General features: G+C 47.2%; 1 protein-coding gene across 1 annotated transcript in view; it reads right to left on the bottom strand.

The window, feature by feature from the left end:
* Positions 1–15,654, bottom strand: part of CCM2L (CCM2 like scaffold protein) — a 296,984-nt gene extending 281,330 nt beyond the window's left edge. The window contains exon 1 of the mRNA XM_069651009.1: positions 15,575–15,654. Coding sequence (XP_069507110.1) covers positions 15,575–15,604 — 30 coding nt within the window. The 5' untranslated portion in view covers positions 15,605–15,654. The remainder of the gene's footprint in view (positions 1–15,574) is intronic.
* Between the last annotated feature and the right edge of the window lie 1,694 nt (positions 15,655–17,348).

Here is a 17,348-nt window from a genome sequence, read left to right as displayed (position 1 = left end):
CAGTCTTTGGCCGTGATGTTGATGCTGGTATATGTAGCACATGTGGCAACGGTTGCCTCAATTCTGTTTTTTCCACATGCTAGCGTGCTTTGGAGCGACATCGCCTCAGCGAATTTTCGACTACGTACTTCATATTATCGTCAAGATTTTATCTTTTGGACAATATCCTTATGGTGCCTGGGGGTAGGTCACAAAGCCGATGACTGCGGGTCTTGCCAATCTATGACAGTCAAGGCCTTGAGTGAAAGGAAGGGGTAATTCAAAGAGGGTAAGCCCTCTCCGAAATCCCTCTCCACTACCCCTTCAAAAAGAAAATCTTCTGACTCCAGTGACGTGTCCCCTGAGAGAAGGCACTCAAGAAATCAAAAGCGCTCAAGGTCGAAGTCTCGACGCTCGTCGCCTTCCTCCCACAAGAAAAGCAAAAAGCGACATCACAGATCGTTGTCATTTTCTTCCTCCTCTCCTGACAGAGTGTCCTTTCTTAGTAAGTCGTCGACACCCGCAGAATGGGAACATTTCTTGATATTTTTCAGAGCGCTGCTCCTCCGAATGACCCTCTGAAGGAGTCAAAGAAGTCGGCCCATCCCTACATGTTTCTGAGGACCAGCAGGGCATCTGAGATGCATCTTCTTCTTGACCGCATAAGAGCCCGGAAGAGAGGTTCCTCAACATAAATTAAAGGAGTCTTCCCTCAATGCATAGTAGTCAAAACTGTTGAGGCACTCATCTAAGCCGGATAAGCCGTTGAGGCATTCACTTAAGCCGGCTAAGCCATCAAGACATTCACCTTTGGCTCCTTCGAAGCCTTCGGCGCCCTAAATGCCATTGACGCCTTCAGTACCTTTGAGGTCTTTGAAGCATCCAGTTGAGCATTCGAAGATGTTTAAACCCTTGCCAAGACTGGATTTCTTCAAATCCACGGGTTCAAATTGATGGTTTTTCGAGGATGAAGAGGAGGAGAGGAGGTTCCCTTTGGGTACAAGTATGGAACTCCTAACGTGCCAGAGAAGCTCATTTCAAAGGAGTCCAAGATGAAAAATATTGTTGGAACTCTGAAATAGGCCAGCAGTTGGGAAACTTCTCCTAAGACTGACTTTCAGAATCCAGAGGTGTCTGGTTGCTCTGACCCATCATATAGATAAGTAATGAGTAAGGTGTCAGAGTTTTTTTCTTTCGGCTAAGCCAGCTGCTATAGTAGAGGGATATGACCTCACAGACATACTGGACAGTGGACCAATGAGAGAAGCATACTGCTTTTGCACACCGCATTGAAAGTAAGGGTCTTGAAAAAATGGGCTTATGCAGGATTCCATTCCGCCAGTGAACAAGACGTTACCAAAGAAATATAGACGTGCTTCCATAGATCCATCCTTTCGAACAAAACACCCAACACCAGAAAGTCTGGTGGTTCAGGCAGCGGCATCTTCGTCTAGGTCTTCAGCAGACAAAGATGATAGAAAAATAGATGCCCTGGGAAAGAGAGTGTTCAATGCTGGCAGCATGGCACTTAAATCTGCCAATGCCACCAGTGTCCTTGCCAAATGCATGTATACCCTATGGGGAGTTGCAGCTTTGGCAGCAGAACACAATGCCATCAGTGTCCTTGCCAAATACACATATACCCTATGCAGAGTTGTAGCTCTGGCAGAAGAACCCATACTGGAAGGTGAGGAGAGGGAGGATTCCTGAACCTAATCCAGGATGGTAAAGAGGCCATGAGGCAGTCATTGCAATCCATCCTTGACACAGTTGACTCAGTAAACAGGGCAGTGCCAGCCAGCATGGCGTTAAGATGTTTGGTGTGGCTCAGAAAATCAGGCTTTGCACCGGATGTCCAAGCACGGTTGTTGGACATGACTTTTGTTGTTGCCCAGTTTATTTATTTATTTATTTATTTATTTATTGTGCATTTTTAAGGTGCTCATACATCAAGCAAATTGTTCGGTGCCCAGTTGTTATGAGAGAATGCTGTTAACAGTATGGAGAAGCTGCAAGCTTCTAGGATGGCAGCAAAATCTCTCTGGGTGTCAATGAGACAACCTTCACAATCTTCTGCACAGGGATGGAGAGGACTCCCTTTTTGTTTCTACTCTTCTATCTCAAGGGAAAGAGAACAATATTCTCAGAGAGGTCAGAGGAGGACACCACATGGGTCCAGAGGTAGTGGGGGTACAATGCCTCATGCAGCTTTTTCCAATTTGCCCTCAGTTGCGGCTGGGTAAACAAAACCTCTTTGACTCCCTCACCCATATGTCTGTGTAGGAGGCAGGCTGTCACTCCATCTTGAGAGTTGGAGGGCATAAACTCAGATGCATGGATGCTACAAACAGTGGCCTACGGGTACTGCCTTCCATTCATAACAAAAACCCAGCATTGTCCCCCAAGAGGCCGATCTATGTTAGATGCAGATCCGCTCCTCTGCCAGGAAATTCTCACCCTGCTGGAGAAAGGTGCAATAGAATTGGTACCTGCAGCAGAGAGAAACCAGGGATGCTACACTCCCTATGTCCTAATCCCCAGAAAGGAGGGAGGAGTGTGACCCATCTTGGACTTGAGATGCTTGAACAAGTTCCTCAGGAATGACAGGGTCAAGATGGTAGCTCTTTTGCAGATCCTTCAGGCCCTTTGTCTCCAGGATTGGTTAGTGTCATTGGACCTTCAGGATGCTTACTTTCATGTTCCCATTCATCAGAAGCACAGAAAGTACCTGAGGTTCACAGTTGGTGGTTCCTATTATCAGTTTCGGGTCCTGCCATTTGAGCTCACCTCCACCCTGAGGGTTTTCACCAAGCATATGGCAGTGGAAGCGACAAGTCTAAGGAGGGAGGGGATTCACATCTACCCCTACCTGGACGTCTGGCTGATCAGAGCTTGTTCTCCGGAACAGGCTGAGTCACCTCAGTCTCACTTGCCACTTCCTCCATGAGCTGGGCTTCTCCCTGAACTTCAAGAAGTCCCAATTGACACCAACTCAGAAGCTTCAATTTATTGGAGCAGTCCTGGATTCATCCTCGGGGGAAAAGCCTCACCACCCGAGTGGAGGGCTGAACATCTTTCGCAGATGGTCCAAATATTTCAGAGTGCCCAACACCTTCTGGCCTTTGACTTCCTAAGGCTGCTCGGACTCATAGCATCCTGCATTTTTCTGGTGCCAGAAACCTGTCTGAGAATGAGATCCTTCAGTGGGCTCTCGGTATTACCCAAATTGTTCGTTTACAATTGTTCGAATGAACAATTGACCGAATTTAAAGGGTCACAATTGACCTTTTCACAATTGACCATATATATATATATATATATATATATATGTATATATATATATATATATATAGGGGTTTAGTGGGTTTGGCGTTGGGTGGGGGGTTGTGGGGGTTTCCCCCCGCATATATGTTACAATTGACCTTCACAATTTGGTCAATTGTGAAAAGGTCAATTGTAATTCGAACAGTTGTAAAACGAACAATTTGTATACAACCGGGCTCTCAGATCCCAGTTATCTCAATTCTCTGGCAGAATGACAGACCTTATTCGGGTCCCGAGAAATGTCACCCAGGATCTTTTGTGGTCGGCCTGCCGAGAGAATATAATGAGAGGAGAACCTTTTTGGCACCTATGGCCAGAGAGGCTGATTTTGACAGACGCCTCCCTTTCGGGATGGAGAGCCCACATGAAGGATCTTTCAGTCAGCCGACACTGATCTCCATCAGAGTCCAGACTTCACAACAAGCTTTTAGTGCTGAGGGCAATCAGACCAGTACTGATGACCTTTCTGCCCTCGATACAGAGGGGAAATGTCCTGACAATGACAGACAACACAGTGGCCATGCACTACCTCAACAGGTGAGGGGCTTTGGGGTTGCTGCCCCTGTTCAGAGAGGGGATACAGCTTGGGTTCTGGGAACTAAGAGAAGGAATCTCTCTGCTGGCAGTTCATCTAGCCGGAGAGGAACACACAGCGGCAGATGCTCTGAGCAGGCAGAGCAGAATCTCCCACAAGTGGGAGCTAGCTCAGGAAGTCCTTCTGGAGATCTTCACCCTTTGCGGAACCCCTCAAGCGGATCTGTTTGCAACCAGTGTCAATCGGAAGTGCGAGCAGTTCTGCTCTTGAGAATTTCCTCAAAGAGGAGCGCTGGGGAACTTGATTGTGGTGGATTGGGAATTTCCACTTCTGTACGCGTTTCCGCCAGTCCCCAGTCATTCCTCATGTCAGCAGGAGGTTGAGGAAGTTCAGGAAATCCATGATCCGGATTGCTCCATATTGGGCCAGAAGAACGTGGTACCAGGACCTTCTGGGAATGGCCATCTGCCGTCCAATTCTTCTTCTCCAAAGAGAGGACTTGCTCTTGCAAGAGGGGGTCTCCTTCTTCATCCAGAAATCAGTACTCTGAACCTTCACAACTGGTTTCTGATAGGGTGAGATAAAAAGATTGGGACCTTTCCCGAAGACTTGATGGAGGTGTTCCCTTCAGCCAGAAGGCCAGCAACAAAATCTCTGTACCGCTGCCGTTGGAACAAGTTTTGCAGTTGGTGCATGGAGAAGAAATATTACCCTTTTACGTGTAACGTTTCTACTGTTCTCTCTTTTTTACTCTATGTAGCCCATTCAGGGCTGCAAGTAGCTATAATTAAGGTCTCCTTAGTGGCACTTTCAATCTTTAAGAGATCACTGGATGAAGCATCTTATTTTATGGTACCGATTGTGATACAGTTCTTAAAAGGTCTGACAAACCTGTTTCTGCTGGTTCCTTTCATCGCACTAACCATGGATTTAAACCATGCGTTAAAGCAGCTAATGGGAGCTCCTTTCAAGCCCTTACATTTGTGCCAGTTAACGATGCTAACACTCAATAATTGTGACGCTTATGGAAGAATAGGTACATGTGAACAGTTCAGGCGATTGACCCCTTTGACGAGCAGAGTAAGGTCTTAAGATGTTTCCTGAAGATCCACTAGAATTGTTTGGATCTCATTGTCAGAAGTTCCAATCCTTGGAGGTGATGACCGGGATATGTATCCCCCATGATCGCTTTCTCCTGAATCTTGGGATGGTAAACTGGTGGAAGTATGGGGAACGGATGCGCCGTGATGAGTGAGCTTCGGTACTTTTTTGCGACAGGTACCTCGAGGCAGAGTTAGAAAGGCATTTGTGAGTTATGTCTAGGGTCCTGAAGATAATGCGCTTATAAATAGGTAACCCATGAGCATTTTTTCTTGCAGCTGAGATGCGTTCTCTCTTTGGTATATTTAGTGCTGCATTGAGGGTGCTATTTTGAATAATATGGAGTTTATTGATGTTGCTCACAGAGGTCCCAGCCGAAAGGGCATTACAGTAATCCAGTCCAAGCCGATAAGTGTTCTGGCAATGGCGAGGCAGCTGACAGTGATTAGGAAGGGTCTACAAGCAGTAATTAATTTGGTCATGTAGTCAGAGGAGGAGGCAATGGCATTGACCTGCCTTGAAAGGGACAGTGTGGCACCTATGTATATGCCCAAGGTCTTGGCATTACTGGAGTCAGGGTTCGTAATGCCATCAATGGTGAAAGAGCTGTTGGCTTGATCAAGTTTACTTAGTGAAGTTTGTGGGCCAACCAAACGAATTTCTGTCTTTTCATCATTGAAGCAAAGATGGTGGATGCCATCCATGCCTGGATGTTGTGGTATACTGACTGCAGGTTGTTGGAGTCTGTAAGGTAGTTTCCAGTGAGAGGGAGAAGGATCTGTGTTGTGAGAGTAGTTGGTGTAGGGAATTCCCAGGTCATCAATTAGGTCAAATAGTGGCTTAGTAAAATTGTTGTAGAGAGTGGGGGAGACACAAGATCCTTGCGCGACGCCACAGTTGACAGGGACTGGCAGGGCTGAGGCGCTGCATGAGAACGCTCTCCTTTATATGTCTGGTAGGGAGGAGGAGATCGAGGAGAAAGCTTCAGAAGAGAAGTGCACTGCTGAGGCAAGGTGATGACACAGGATTTGGTGGTCCACAAGATCAAAGGATTGTGATATGTCTAGGAGAAGGAGGGGGCAGAGTTACCAGCATCCTTAATCTCAGCCATTTTATTTTTTAGGCCCTGCAAAGCCGATTCTGTGTTATAGCCTGGCCGTAAGCCAGACTGATGCAGGCTGAGGAGGTTTCTAGATTCCAGATGAAGCTGGATCTGTAGGTAGGCTACTCGGTCCAGTATTTTAAGGAGGAAGGAGACAGTGGTGATATGGAAAAAATTCGTAGGGATGGCTGGGTCAAGCGTTTTTTTTGGAAGGGGCAGAACCCAGGAATCTTTGAGGCAGGTGGGCACAGAGCAAGAGGAGAAAGAGGCATTGATAAGGGAAGTAATGAAAGGTGTGAGGGGTTCTGCGCAGTCCTTAATGACTGCAGCTGGGCAGATATCCCCTAACATCGGGAAGGTTTGAGGACTTTGACCATCTGAATTACTTCAGTTACCAAGACCTGTTTGAAGTGAAGTTAAACGATGGTAACTTGACGGGATGGCTTGAAGCTTGGTAGAGGCAGGCACAATTGTGGGGCTGCTTAAAGATGTTTTTTTTCTGCAGCATGTTGATTTTATGTATAAGGGCATTTTGGATTTTTTCACATCAGATGCTGTCCTGAACGCCTTTAGAGTTCAGTGGAATAGGGGATTATAGCTCGCGCAGTATTGTAAAACGCTCCCTGGCATGGAGTTCGCATTCCTAATTCTGGTGTTGTAGGTAGCACTTTTTTCCTCTAGGATAGCTTTCTTGTAAACTCTTGCTGCAAATGTGAAGCAATATTTGTTATACTCCGTGGGATTGTCCTTCCATTTTGTTTCTGCCTCACATTTGAGGAGGCGTGGGGCTTTAAGGTCAGCAGAGAACCAGGAATTCAGGTGCGAGGCAACTCTGGATTTTCGTTGGGTGAGGGGAGCCACTGTATTAATGGATTGTGTGAGAGTTAGGTAATACAGGTCTACCAGACTTGGAGCGTCATTGACAGGTGGCTGAGAAACCAAGAGCTCATCCAGCAAAGGTAGAATACTGGTTTTGGTGATGTTGAGGATACTCTGCATTGCTAAAGGGGGCAAGGGTGAACCCAAAGTAGGAGGGAAGCTAGTCACTGGCAAATTAAATCAATAATGTTATGATCAGTCCACGGGCAGGACAGATTAGAGGTGATGTCAATGTTACAGTTAAGGTCAACTAGCCAGTCCAAGATTTGCCTTTCGAATGCGAAGAGCTAATGATGCGTTGTGCTTTGTGGGAGCTAGCTAAGGAAGAGGCATTTGTGTCAGCCTCGTTTGAAGTAGGATAGTCTTGGAAGAACGTTTGTAAGAGGAGAGAAGGTGCAGGATGTCCTCATCAAAGGAAAGGAGAGGACCAGGGGAACGGCACACACCATGGATGTGTGCCGTGGAGGTGTGAGAAAGGCTAAGTTTGGTAGACAAGAGTTCTCCAGAAAAGATGGAGGTATTGCAGATGTATCTGAGAGGTAGAGATTTGTTTGCTATGAGTGCAACTCCGACTCCTCTGGACTGTACTCTGCCTTTACAATAGATAGTGTGTGTAGGTGGTACTGTTCAAGATAAGTAAGGGCCAGAGGCATCGTGAAGCCATGTTTCAGATATGGCAAACAGGTCAAGGTTGTTGGTTATGATTGGGTCTGCAATATCTAAGGGGTGGACAGTGATTGACCTTGGATTGATCAAAGCTCCTTTTAGGGGTGAGGCAGTAGGTTTAGGTGGGGGTTTGCAATGCCTGACCTGTGTGTGAGGAGAGAGGGCCCTTTGTAGCTTTGCACAGCAGGGGGAAGAGATCTGTCTAGGATTGGGAAGAGCACATGCAGGAGCAGCATTCTTGCAAGCTTACGATAACTCAGAGATAGTTTTAGGTGATTTATTCTACCCATCATATTTAATCATTCTACTTGGGTTGTCAAGACTGTGGTGGTTGGAATGAGTAATCGTAGTAGGGCAATGCTGCTGGAGCGATGCATTAAATCTAGGGCAGATGTGTCTGCATTGACATTTGTTTGTTAAGGCGAGGCACAGGGTTAGTGCACCGTAGGCCTTCAATCTGACTGCTTAGCTAGGGGAGCAGGTGGCTTTATGTTGCATGTCAACAGTAGGGCTGGGTGACTGGCGTTTATCAGTGAAAGTCGCAGGGCCCAGGAGGGTGTTAGTCAGAGGCTCGGTCTGGTAGGAGGGGATAGTAGGATGCAGTCGCCCATGTGCCGTACCGCTTGGTGGAGTGGGGCGGCTATTGTTATGTGTAAACTGGGAGGAAGTACATGCGGAGAGGTGCAAAAACCTGGCAAGTCCTAGGCAAAGTATCAAGGTGCAACGGGGTGCTGAAGAAGGGGAGCGGTCCGCATGCAGGGTTTCCTGTGCTGGTGAAGACAGTATATCCCTATGGCACGGGGGGAGGAGGATAGTAGTATTCAAGCCTGGAGTCAGCCCCATATTACAGCGGGAAGGAGTAGGCATAACAGGGACTGCAGGGAGATCGGTTAGCCTCGAGGATGATGGATATAGGGTGCAGTAGGCCTGCGTAGCAAAGCAAGGTGGTAGGAAGGTGGACAGGGGGGTTTTGTTGTGAAGAGGCATTTTCTGCAGCACCGTAAGCATAGCAATAGTACCTGTGGGGCATATGAGGATATACCTTGATGCAGACATTATTTTAAGGCCTTTCTTGGCCCAACAGGGCCAGACAGGGTACTCTTTACACAATGGCCTTTAATGGGGTCCAGCGTCGCCTGCCGGCTTCCAGGAAGTTGCAGATAATGCTCACCCAGCCAATGAGAGGCAGGTGGAGGCAGGCGGACTTCGAGCCTCACATCAAGTGCCTTGGATGTCGGATGCAGAGCGGCCATGTCAACAGGGCTCCCAATAGTATTATTCAATAGCCCAACGGGGCTTAGCTGCTGCAATGCTCCATGTCAGAGCGTCTCTTGCAGGCACTCCGGTGCCATGACGGTGTTCAGGCAGGACAGACAGGGTACTCCGCACACGCCCTTAAACAATGGCCTTTAATGGGGGCAGGCTCCCCGGGGAAGTTGCAGACAATGCTCGCCCAGCCAATGAGATGCAGGCGGGGGCGGGCGGACTTCAGGACTCACATCAAGTGCCTTGGATGACGAATGCAGAGCGGCCATGTCAACAGGGGTCACAATAGTATTATTCAATAGCCCAACAGGGCTTACCTGCTGCAGTGCTCCATGTCGGAGCGGCTCCTGTGGGTACTCTGGTGCCATGATAGTGCTCAGGCAGCGCCAGACAGGGTTCTCCTCACAGGACCTTAAATTATGTTCATGTGCCGTGTTTACACTGTTAAATAACATGGTAGGCATCTTTCCAAAATATAATTGCTCTATCTGTTTCATTCAGACATACAATGTTTACGTTCAGTGCTATACAAACTGAGTATACATTTTAATTTCATTATTTTCAGATAGGGGCCTAGTAAAAAAAAGACAGAAAAACACATACCATCTCAAAACAATGGACTATGACTGTGAAATGAGACTGCCTTGGGAAAATGTGATGTTGCAGCAATCAAATCCATCACCAAATGTCACTATGAAAGATGCCTCTGTGCAGTGGCCAGATGTTGAATTAAACACCATGGCAAAGCCATGGTTGGTTCGCAAAATCATTGCTACCCTGCAATGCATCCTACTCAGCAGACATTATTTAAAGAAGAGGTAACATCATTCAATGTGATTCAATATCTTCCCCATTCTAACCTATCAAAGCCAGACTTGCATTTTTAAGTAACCAATTTTCAGGTATCACCATTTACATCCCCTGCACTAGAAATATCACTTGTAGGAGCTTCAGAAGAACTTGGAAACATTGTAGGCAATAAATAACTTTGACAAACTATAGTGTTCTAGTGTAGGAGAAATAAATACCTTATTTGAAGAAGAAAAAAGGGAATTGACAAACCAGGGCCTGTTGTGGAATGCTAAACATATGGGTGGAGGGGTGCGGGGGTTAGGGCTGCCTGCTGTATATTTTTAACATGCTGAAAGGCATCACATAACTGATGGTACAGCTTGGTTCAAACCATTCAATCATTTTCAAAAAACATACATCTGAAACCAAAGTAACAATGCATGGCACTTGTGAAGATGGACACTACACCCTTTCTTGGTGTGCTGGGCCTCTTCTTGGCAATGTTGCTTATTTCATGTGCACTGCTGGCCAGTGGTTTGACATTCACAAAACGTTCAAGTAAAAAGTAAACGCCTATGTCAAAGACCTGAGGAAATACCTCCTCTCTGCAATAGATGAATCCTGGTGACAAGCGACAGGAAAAGGACTCTGGTTGACAGATGATAGTCAGTGTGACAGCCCTGGATTTACTGCAAAGTGTTGCACTTATCATTTCCAGGATTTGGGCACTAGAAGCCTTCTAAGCACTGTGGTGGCCCAGACTGCAGAATAACCTGTGTCTGCTGCAATAGAGAAGCATAGTTTTATCAAACTGATTGAACTTCTTCAGTCCTGTGGTTTAGAATACGAACCGGTAGCCACTGACGCGTGAGCATTGCCAAAGTCATGGAAAAGAGATTCCCACAGATCAGGCGCCAACGCTTGGTACGTGTTTATATCAGTTGCCAAGAAAATCCTGGCTGCAGGTTTTGAATGGCTAACACACTGGTCCCAGTTAATAAGTAATAAGTTCCAGTGGAGTTATCACAATTATGATCAACCCGAGGAAACACTGGTTGAAAAGTGGCAATCCCTTCTGCACTACACTACCAACAAGCATTCGCGCAAAGCAAACACACACTATCCTGACTGCGTGCACTCCCTACAGAGTGAGGAAGAGGAGAGGAGGAAGATCTGGCTGGCAGAGGGTTGCATGTTATAAGGGGCTGACCAGAGATTTCAATGGCTTTTCAGATTGTGGCCACCCAGGGAATTTAGAGGTCCTCCACAACATGTTTCTCAAACATCACCCCAAAAGATGACATTTCAGCTTTGATGGCCCTGAAGGCGAGGACATGCTTAGCCGTCTTGGCCCACAATGAAAACGTGGTTAGGGATCAGGCAAGAACTGTTGCAATCGGAAAGGAAGGTAGTGACGCAATGTGATATGGGTTACCCTAAGGAATAAGGAAGAAAAGGTGGGTACACAACCAATCTTGGAAGGAATGTATTTCGAGTTAATCTACCACCTAGTATTATTCGTCAAGGGTGTGCCATGGCCATGAAACTGGATATAGAGTGTGTGCTAAAATATTGACAAGAAACATTACACACAAAGTGCACCCTCCAAAGTCTGCCACTGTCATTGAATTGAATGAACATCGTGTGTGATCTTCTTTAAATTGTAAATGTATTATGGTCAAAATTAAGAGCCTATTCCATCACCAATCAGTCAGTAACTACTATGTAAAATGTAAAATAGAGTTTATGCATTCATTTAAATAAAGATGCGCAGTCCTTTTACATATCATTAGATAATAAACCGAGCATGTACTATAACAACTTTTAATGCATATTAATGATATGAGAGTGCAATGGTGCTTCAGCAAATTGCTATGTGAGTAAAGCACTGTGTGTGCATGTGCACACCTACTGCTGTCTCCTGCTTTTCTGAACAGGGCGGCCCAGCAACAACAAAGAAAGCGGCTTGAGGATAGGTCAGTGATGTCTTTGTGCAAGGGCAAAGGGGGCACATGCCCAGGGAACACATCTTGACAGGGTCCACCACATGGCGCTTTCCAAGAAGAGTACCACTTTTTTTCTGCAAACCCCCCACATGGCATTGCGCAGGGCATTGCAGAGGCTCTGGTCCTGCTGCTTAGCTGTTTTCGGCAGGTACACTTCGATCTGATCCATTAGGCCTATATTCCGATTGGCGTTCACTGCAGTAGATACAATATGTTCTCTCACTATGGCACAAGTGGTGTATTCTGTTCAGATATACATGTTCGCCATGTGCAGTAACTACATGCGTATTAATACATGTGATTGACATTCTTGTAGAGAAGATAGCTCACTGTGTTATGCACGTAGTGAATAGTAGACTGCTTTAACTGTAGCCCCCACCTGTGCTTCTCCACCTAGGTTCTCTTGCAGGAGAAACCCGAGATTTTTAACTTTCTTGAAGTAGCACAGTTCTTCCCCCAACATCCGCGGGGGGGAGGGAGTATTTGTTTCTTTCTCTTGAGTCAGATTCTCTTCAGGGCCAAACAGTAACAGTTCTGTTTTGGCAGTACCGTGCAGTTGTCAAGTGCACTGAATCTTTGATGCAGGGCAGAAAGGAGAGAGTGCAGAGTTGGAGTAACAAGAAGAGGAGTACCACTCCACAGAAGAGTACCCCCATTCAGAGGTGGACTGGGAACAAAATGAGGCCCTGGAAATAATGTTCAAAGTAGCCCCATTTTACACATTTTCAGAAAGCCTAACCCTTTTCCTATGACAAAAAGTGGAAATAAAAGTTTACCACACAAAAGAGGCCCAGAGTGCAGAGGCCTACCGGGAAATCTCAGTCCAGCCCTGCCGCCATCTTGGACCCTGCCAGGGCTCCCACACTTCCTGTGCCCTCTCCCCACTTGCTGCAGACAAAGCACTTCAGGACTGAAATCACCAGGCAACATACTCTGAACACAGTAGCCAGGACGCATAGAGAAGTTAAAAGGAGACCAAGCTACTGTGGCAGATTGGGATCTGGCAGTAACTGCACCTACAGCTTAGTTAGAATAAATAACTTGCAAGTCAACTTTAGAACACTTCCAGGGGACCTTTTACACAATGTAATTAAACATGGGTTCCGAAAAGGGCTCGAAATCGGTATTGCCCATTTTGATCTAGTGCCAAATTGACCGACTCCAAATTGACCGCCTTTTTTGGGTCGAATTCGGTAGGTCAATTAGTACATTTTAATTAAAAAAAATAGATGTGGCGTGGGGTGGGGTAAGGGAATAGGTTATGGTGCGGGAAGACAGGGTGGGTGTTCCCCGCATTATGGGGGGAAGCAGGGTTCTCCCCCCATAGTAGGTCAAAAAGAACTTGCTCAAAAATACAGATTTGAAGAACTCTTGAATTTCTTGGAAAAAGCACATGATTTTGTGTAAAATAGGCAGATCTGAAGATAAGCTTGTCAGAAGTCTGTGGCGTTTAGTTGTCGCTCTTGTGTGTAGGGCCCCTTCCACTTGCTGAAAAGAAACAGCCAGCAATGGGTTAAAGTATGCTGGCAGAATGTGGGGAGGCAAAACGTGTTAGCAAATACAGCACAGTACTATACAGTGAGTTCAGATAATCTGTCCAGGATCACAGTATCATCTGGTGGAATAGCTGGGACATGAGATTTGGCACTGTTCTACTGTCTTCATTTTGGTGATCTAACCTCCTCTCTCGGCTAAGGCATGATGCTGCCTGGCATTTTACAATGATTGAGCTCTAGAGCTGCACCACACTGACACAATGTTCATTTTTAGCAACTAGCACTTTCTGGTGAATGTGCAGTACGTGGTTGTGTGTTATCACGGGCGTTAAAAGCCCTGGAGTGTATGTACTTACGTGTTTCGAACGTTGATCTGGCATGTGAAGATAGATCCCTGCAACAAGTGCTTAACACACTGAGCAATCTTCTTCACTTTGGTGGCACATAAACTATGGATATGGATGTCTACTTGATTTCTTGCACAGGATCAGTGTAGCCCCAAGGACAGGTGAAGCCCTACCATGAGCTGTACTATCCTGAGCGCAAGCACTGCATCGAAAGCAGCGCCACAGGCCGCAGCACAGGATTCATTCAGCAGGTCAGAAGCAGGCAGGAAGGGGGCCCAGAGACTCGCCTCGGCAGGGAAGCATTCAACGTCATGATGTGCCATTTACATTGTATTTTTTTTAAAAAAGTGAATTGACATTTTGTTCATTATGCAGCAAGATGGGCTCTCCCAGACTTCTCTGCATTCGGAAATGTGGGGGGACACGTGGTATTGTATCCCGTCCATTTGGGAAGGTGAGGGCGTTATCTCCCCTCCATAAGGCCCCCCTTTGTTCCTAGACCCCAGGCCAGAGGTGTAGGCTTTGGGCTTTCAAACAGGGGCGCAACAAAGCCTACATTTGGGAGGTTCTGGGGTGCCCAGGGGCTAACCTTTCAAATGTTGGGAGAGGCTTTAACTTCAGAGACTGTGGGGCAGTGGCAAACGTATTTGTGTGGGGGGCATCTAACTTCTTTACGCATTCTAATTAAACTATTCTAGTTCATCTTCAATGTTACAAGTAGTTAACTCTCACTTTAAGTCTGAAAGCACCCACTTAAGGAGTGCTGTGAGAATGAGCAGCCACCTGTTCTCTACCCTTCCAATCACTCCCAAGATATGGAAGTACAAAACCCACATCACGATCTCAATTGTCCAAAAATGCATGCCTATGAATGCAGGCGCTAACAGTGAAATGCTTTACATTAGTAATTGCAGGGTCTTTGTTAATAGCAAAGCCCAGGTGCCGTTTAACATCTGTGTCCTGTTCTGTTCTGTCCTGTCATGGTCAGCCAGGTCGAGTCAACATAGCCCACATGTTCGTGGGGGCAGGAGGGGGTGGGGGGGGCAGAAGCCCAGTGAGCTCAATGGTGTTGCTCCACTGCTTCCATCACACTGAGGCAGTGCCTTATCTGCTCAGCCATGTGCAGCATTAGGGCAATGGCTGGAAAGTCCGAAGACCTGGAGCACTGGAGTAGTGTGTGGGAACGCCCAAAGGCCTCCGGCTTTCGGACTGGATGCGGAAAGAGCAGAAATCCGTGGGAAACCTAGTGACCGGAAGCACTGGGGGTCCCAGAAAACTGCAGCACTACAGTGTGGACGAAGCCAAGAACAAGTGGCTGCAGGAAAAAGCAGTTGAGACACCAAAGACCTCCAGCACTAGGACGCTGCAGGGGAAGCCCACGCCGCTGGGTGGGCAGTAGCGCGGAAAGCACAGACGCAGGGTTTCAGGCGCATGAAGTTGGACATTGTTTACAAATGGCATTGCACACAGGCACTCATTTGGAAGGTGTTATCTTGTGGAGATGGGATCAGAGCCAACACAGCAGGCGCAGCAGAATAGCATAGCATAACATCCGCGGGCGTGCAGGGCCAGGGTGACCTCCCCTGCACTTTGTTTGACAGCTAAATCAGTGAAAGGTTCATGACTCGAACTGTTGTTACCCACGCCCTTTACCACTCCAGCTATAACACAGTCTATGATGGCCGCCTCTCTCTCTCTCTCTCTCTCTCTCTCTCCTGGTATTTCCAAATGTTCCCATAGGATAAGCCTAGGGGTGGGCTTGCTGAAAATGTGTGATATGGGGCCGCTTTGACCGTTCTTTCCAGGGCCCCAGAAGACCTCGAATTCCGCCTACAGCACTACAGCAGGCGGGCATCCGGAATCCGCTGCGAGAGAGACGTAGTTGGAGCTCCACGCGTGGAGCAGATCATGTCCCACTAAAAGGCACGGGCCGGATGTGCGCGGCTGCATTGCGGGTTGTGGGTTGGCGGTGCTAGTACATTGTGCCCCCCCCCCCCAGTGCGTGTACGGTTTACGTCAACCCAGAAACGCACATGTTTTAGGCAGTACACGAAGACGCTGTAAATAAATGGCGTACCTACTTTTTTGTCCTTCTTGTGCTCGTAGTCCATGTCCTGCTCGTGAAGCTCGCGCCCGCCACTGCCGCACGGCCCTTCCTCTGGGCCGAGGCCTTTCCGGGCAAGGAAACCCCACCAGCAGCCTGGCCTGCACTGATACAGGCGGGAAGCGCGGCCCTTCCGGGCATTCATCCGAGTGGAGCGCCTCGGGGGCGGGTGGGGGGCTCCCCGCATGTCGGTAATGCCTTGGGAATTGGAAGGTGGTCCCCAACCCCCCCACCCCTATTACGACAGCGGGGACAGCACTGGTCGCTAGCCTAGCAGCATGTAACGGCCAAGGACGCACCTGCGGCTGCTTCTGAGGTAAAGCTGCCTGGGTAGTCTCCATTCTTAGATCGTAGGTTATATCAGACCGTTCTGGTCGAACCACGTGTCAGGCGTAGACCTAACTGTGTTGGCTGATGCAATAGCAACAGAGATGCCTCTGCACCAAGAATAAACCAACAGGGTCAACAATTCAACACAAGACTACTTAAAGGATAATGAGATGGGAGAGTGTGCATGTTTAATTAAACGCTACTCAGGGTGACACTGTTCTATGGTAGAACTGCAAAGAGGACAGGGCTGTGATCCCCTCTATGCTACCATCACAGCGAGGAGAGCTCTGTGACAACCCGGTAGGACGTACATACAGTGATGCTCAGAATGCGGGTCATATAACCAATAACTATATCGAGGCAAAGACTATCTTCCCTTAACACCTCCACACTCACTCCTCCCAGACCAACCTCTCCCCAGACACTGAACTGTGACCTCAAGCTCCGCATAACTGCCATCAGCCATGGCTATTCCTAGCTGGGTATAGCTGCCCTGGTACAGAAGTGTTACCCCGTAGAACTGCCATGACCATTCCTAGCTCGGTATAGCGGCCATGTTACTGGAGTGTGACCCCGTAGAAATGTCATGACACTATTCCTAGCTCGGTATAGCTGCCATGGTACAGGAGTGTGACCCCGTGGAACTGCCATGACACTATTCCTAGCTGGGTATAGCTGCCATGGTACAGGAGTGTGACCCCGTGGAACTGCCATGACTCTATTCCTAGCTGGGTATAGCTGCCATGGTACAGGAGTGTGACCCTGTAGAACTGCCATGACACTATTCCGTGCTCGGTATAGCTGCCATGGTACAGGATAGTGACCCCGTAGAACTGACATGACACTATTCCTAGCTCGGTATTGCTGCCATCCATGACACTGTTCCTAGCTCGGTATAATTGCCATCAATGGCACTATTCCTAGCTCGGTATAGCTGTCATGGTACAGCAAGGCATAAATTCGTTTTCAAAAGTTGATTTTCAGAGTTTGCTAATTAAAATGTTTTTGATTAGCAAACACACCCATTTGATTAGCAATTTTGTACTAATATTGTTAATGTCACTGAATGTTATTTGTACCCAAGACATGAAATGAGCAACAATTCAGCAGTTTTTCTTACAGCTGACATAGACATTAGGGTAGGAGTCAGGCCTTGCTAATTCTTTAATCTTCAGCTAGTCCTGCAGGTCGGGTAACTTAGTTTATCTATTCAACCGAAGAGAAATACACTCAACCCATAGCAACAGAGGACAACAAATGTATAATGTGATTTCTGTAAAATGGTGCATGTCACTACAAACCCACTTTATGTTTAGCACACTGCTGCCACCCATGCACAGTGAAACATTTGACATTTACTGCAAACAAAGTAGATGTTAAATACAAGTTTCAAACATCTCTTGCAAATGCTACTCGCTCTT

Source organism: Ambystoma mexicanum, chromosome 3p (assembly GCF_040938575.1).
Source record: "Ambystoma mexicanum isolate Mex_15411 chromosome 3p, UKY_AmexF1_1, whole genome shotgun sequence".
In the NCBI taxonomy this organism is placed as follows: domain Eukaryota; kingdom Metazoa; phylum Chordata; class Amphibia; order Caudata; family Ambystomatidae; genus Ambystoma; species Ambystoma mexicanum.
The sequence above is the reverse complement of the archived record's forward strand: the minus strand, read 5'-3'. Positions and strand labels throughout refer to the sequence as shown.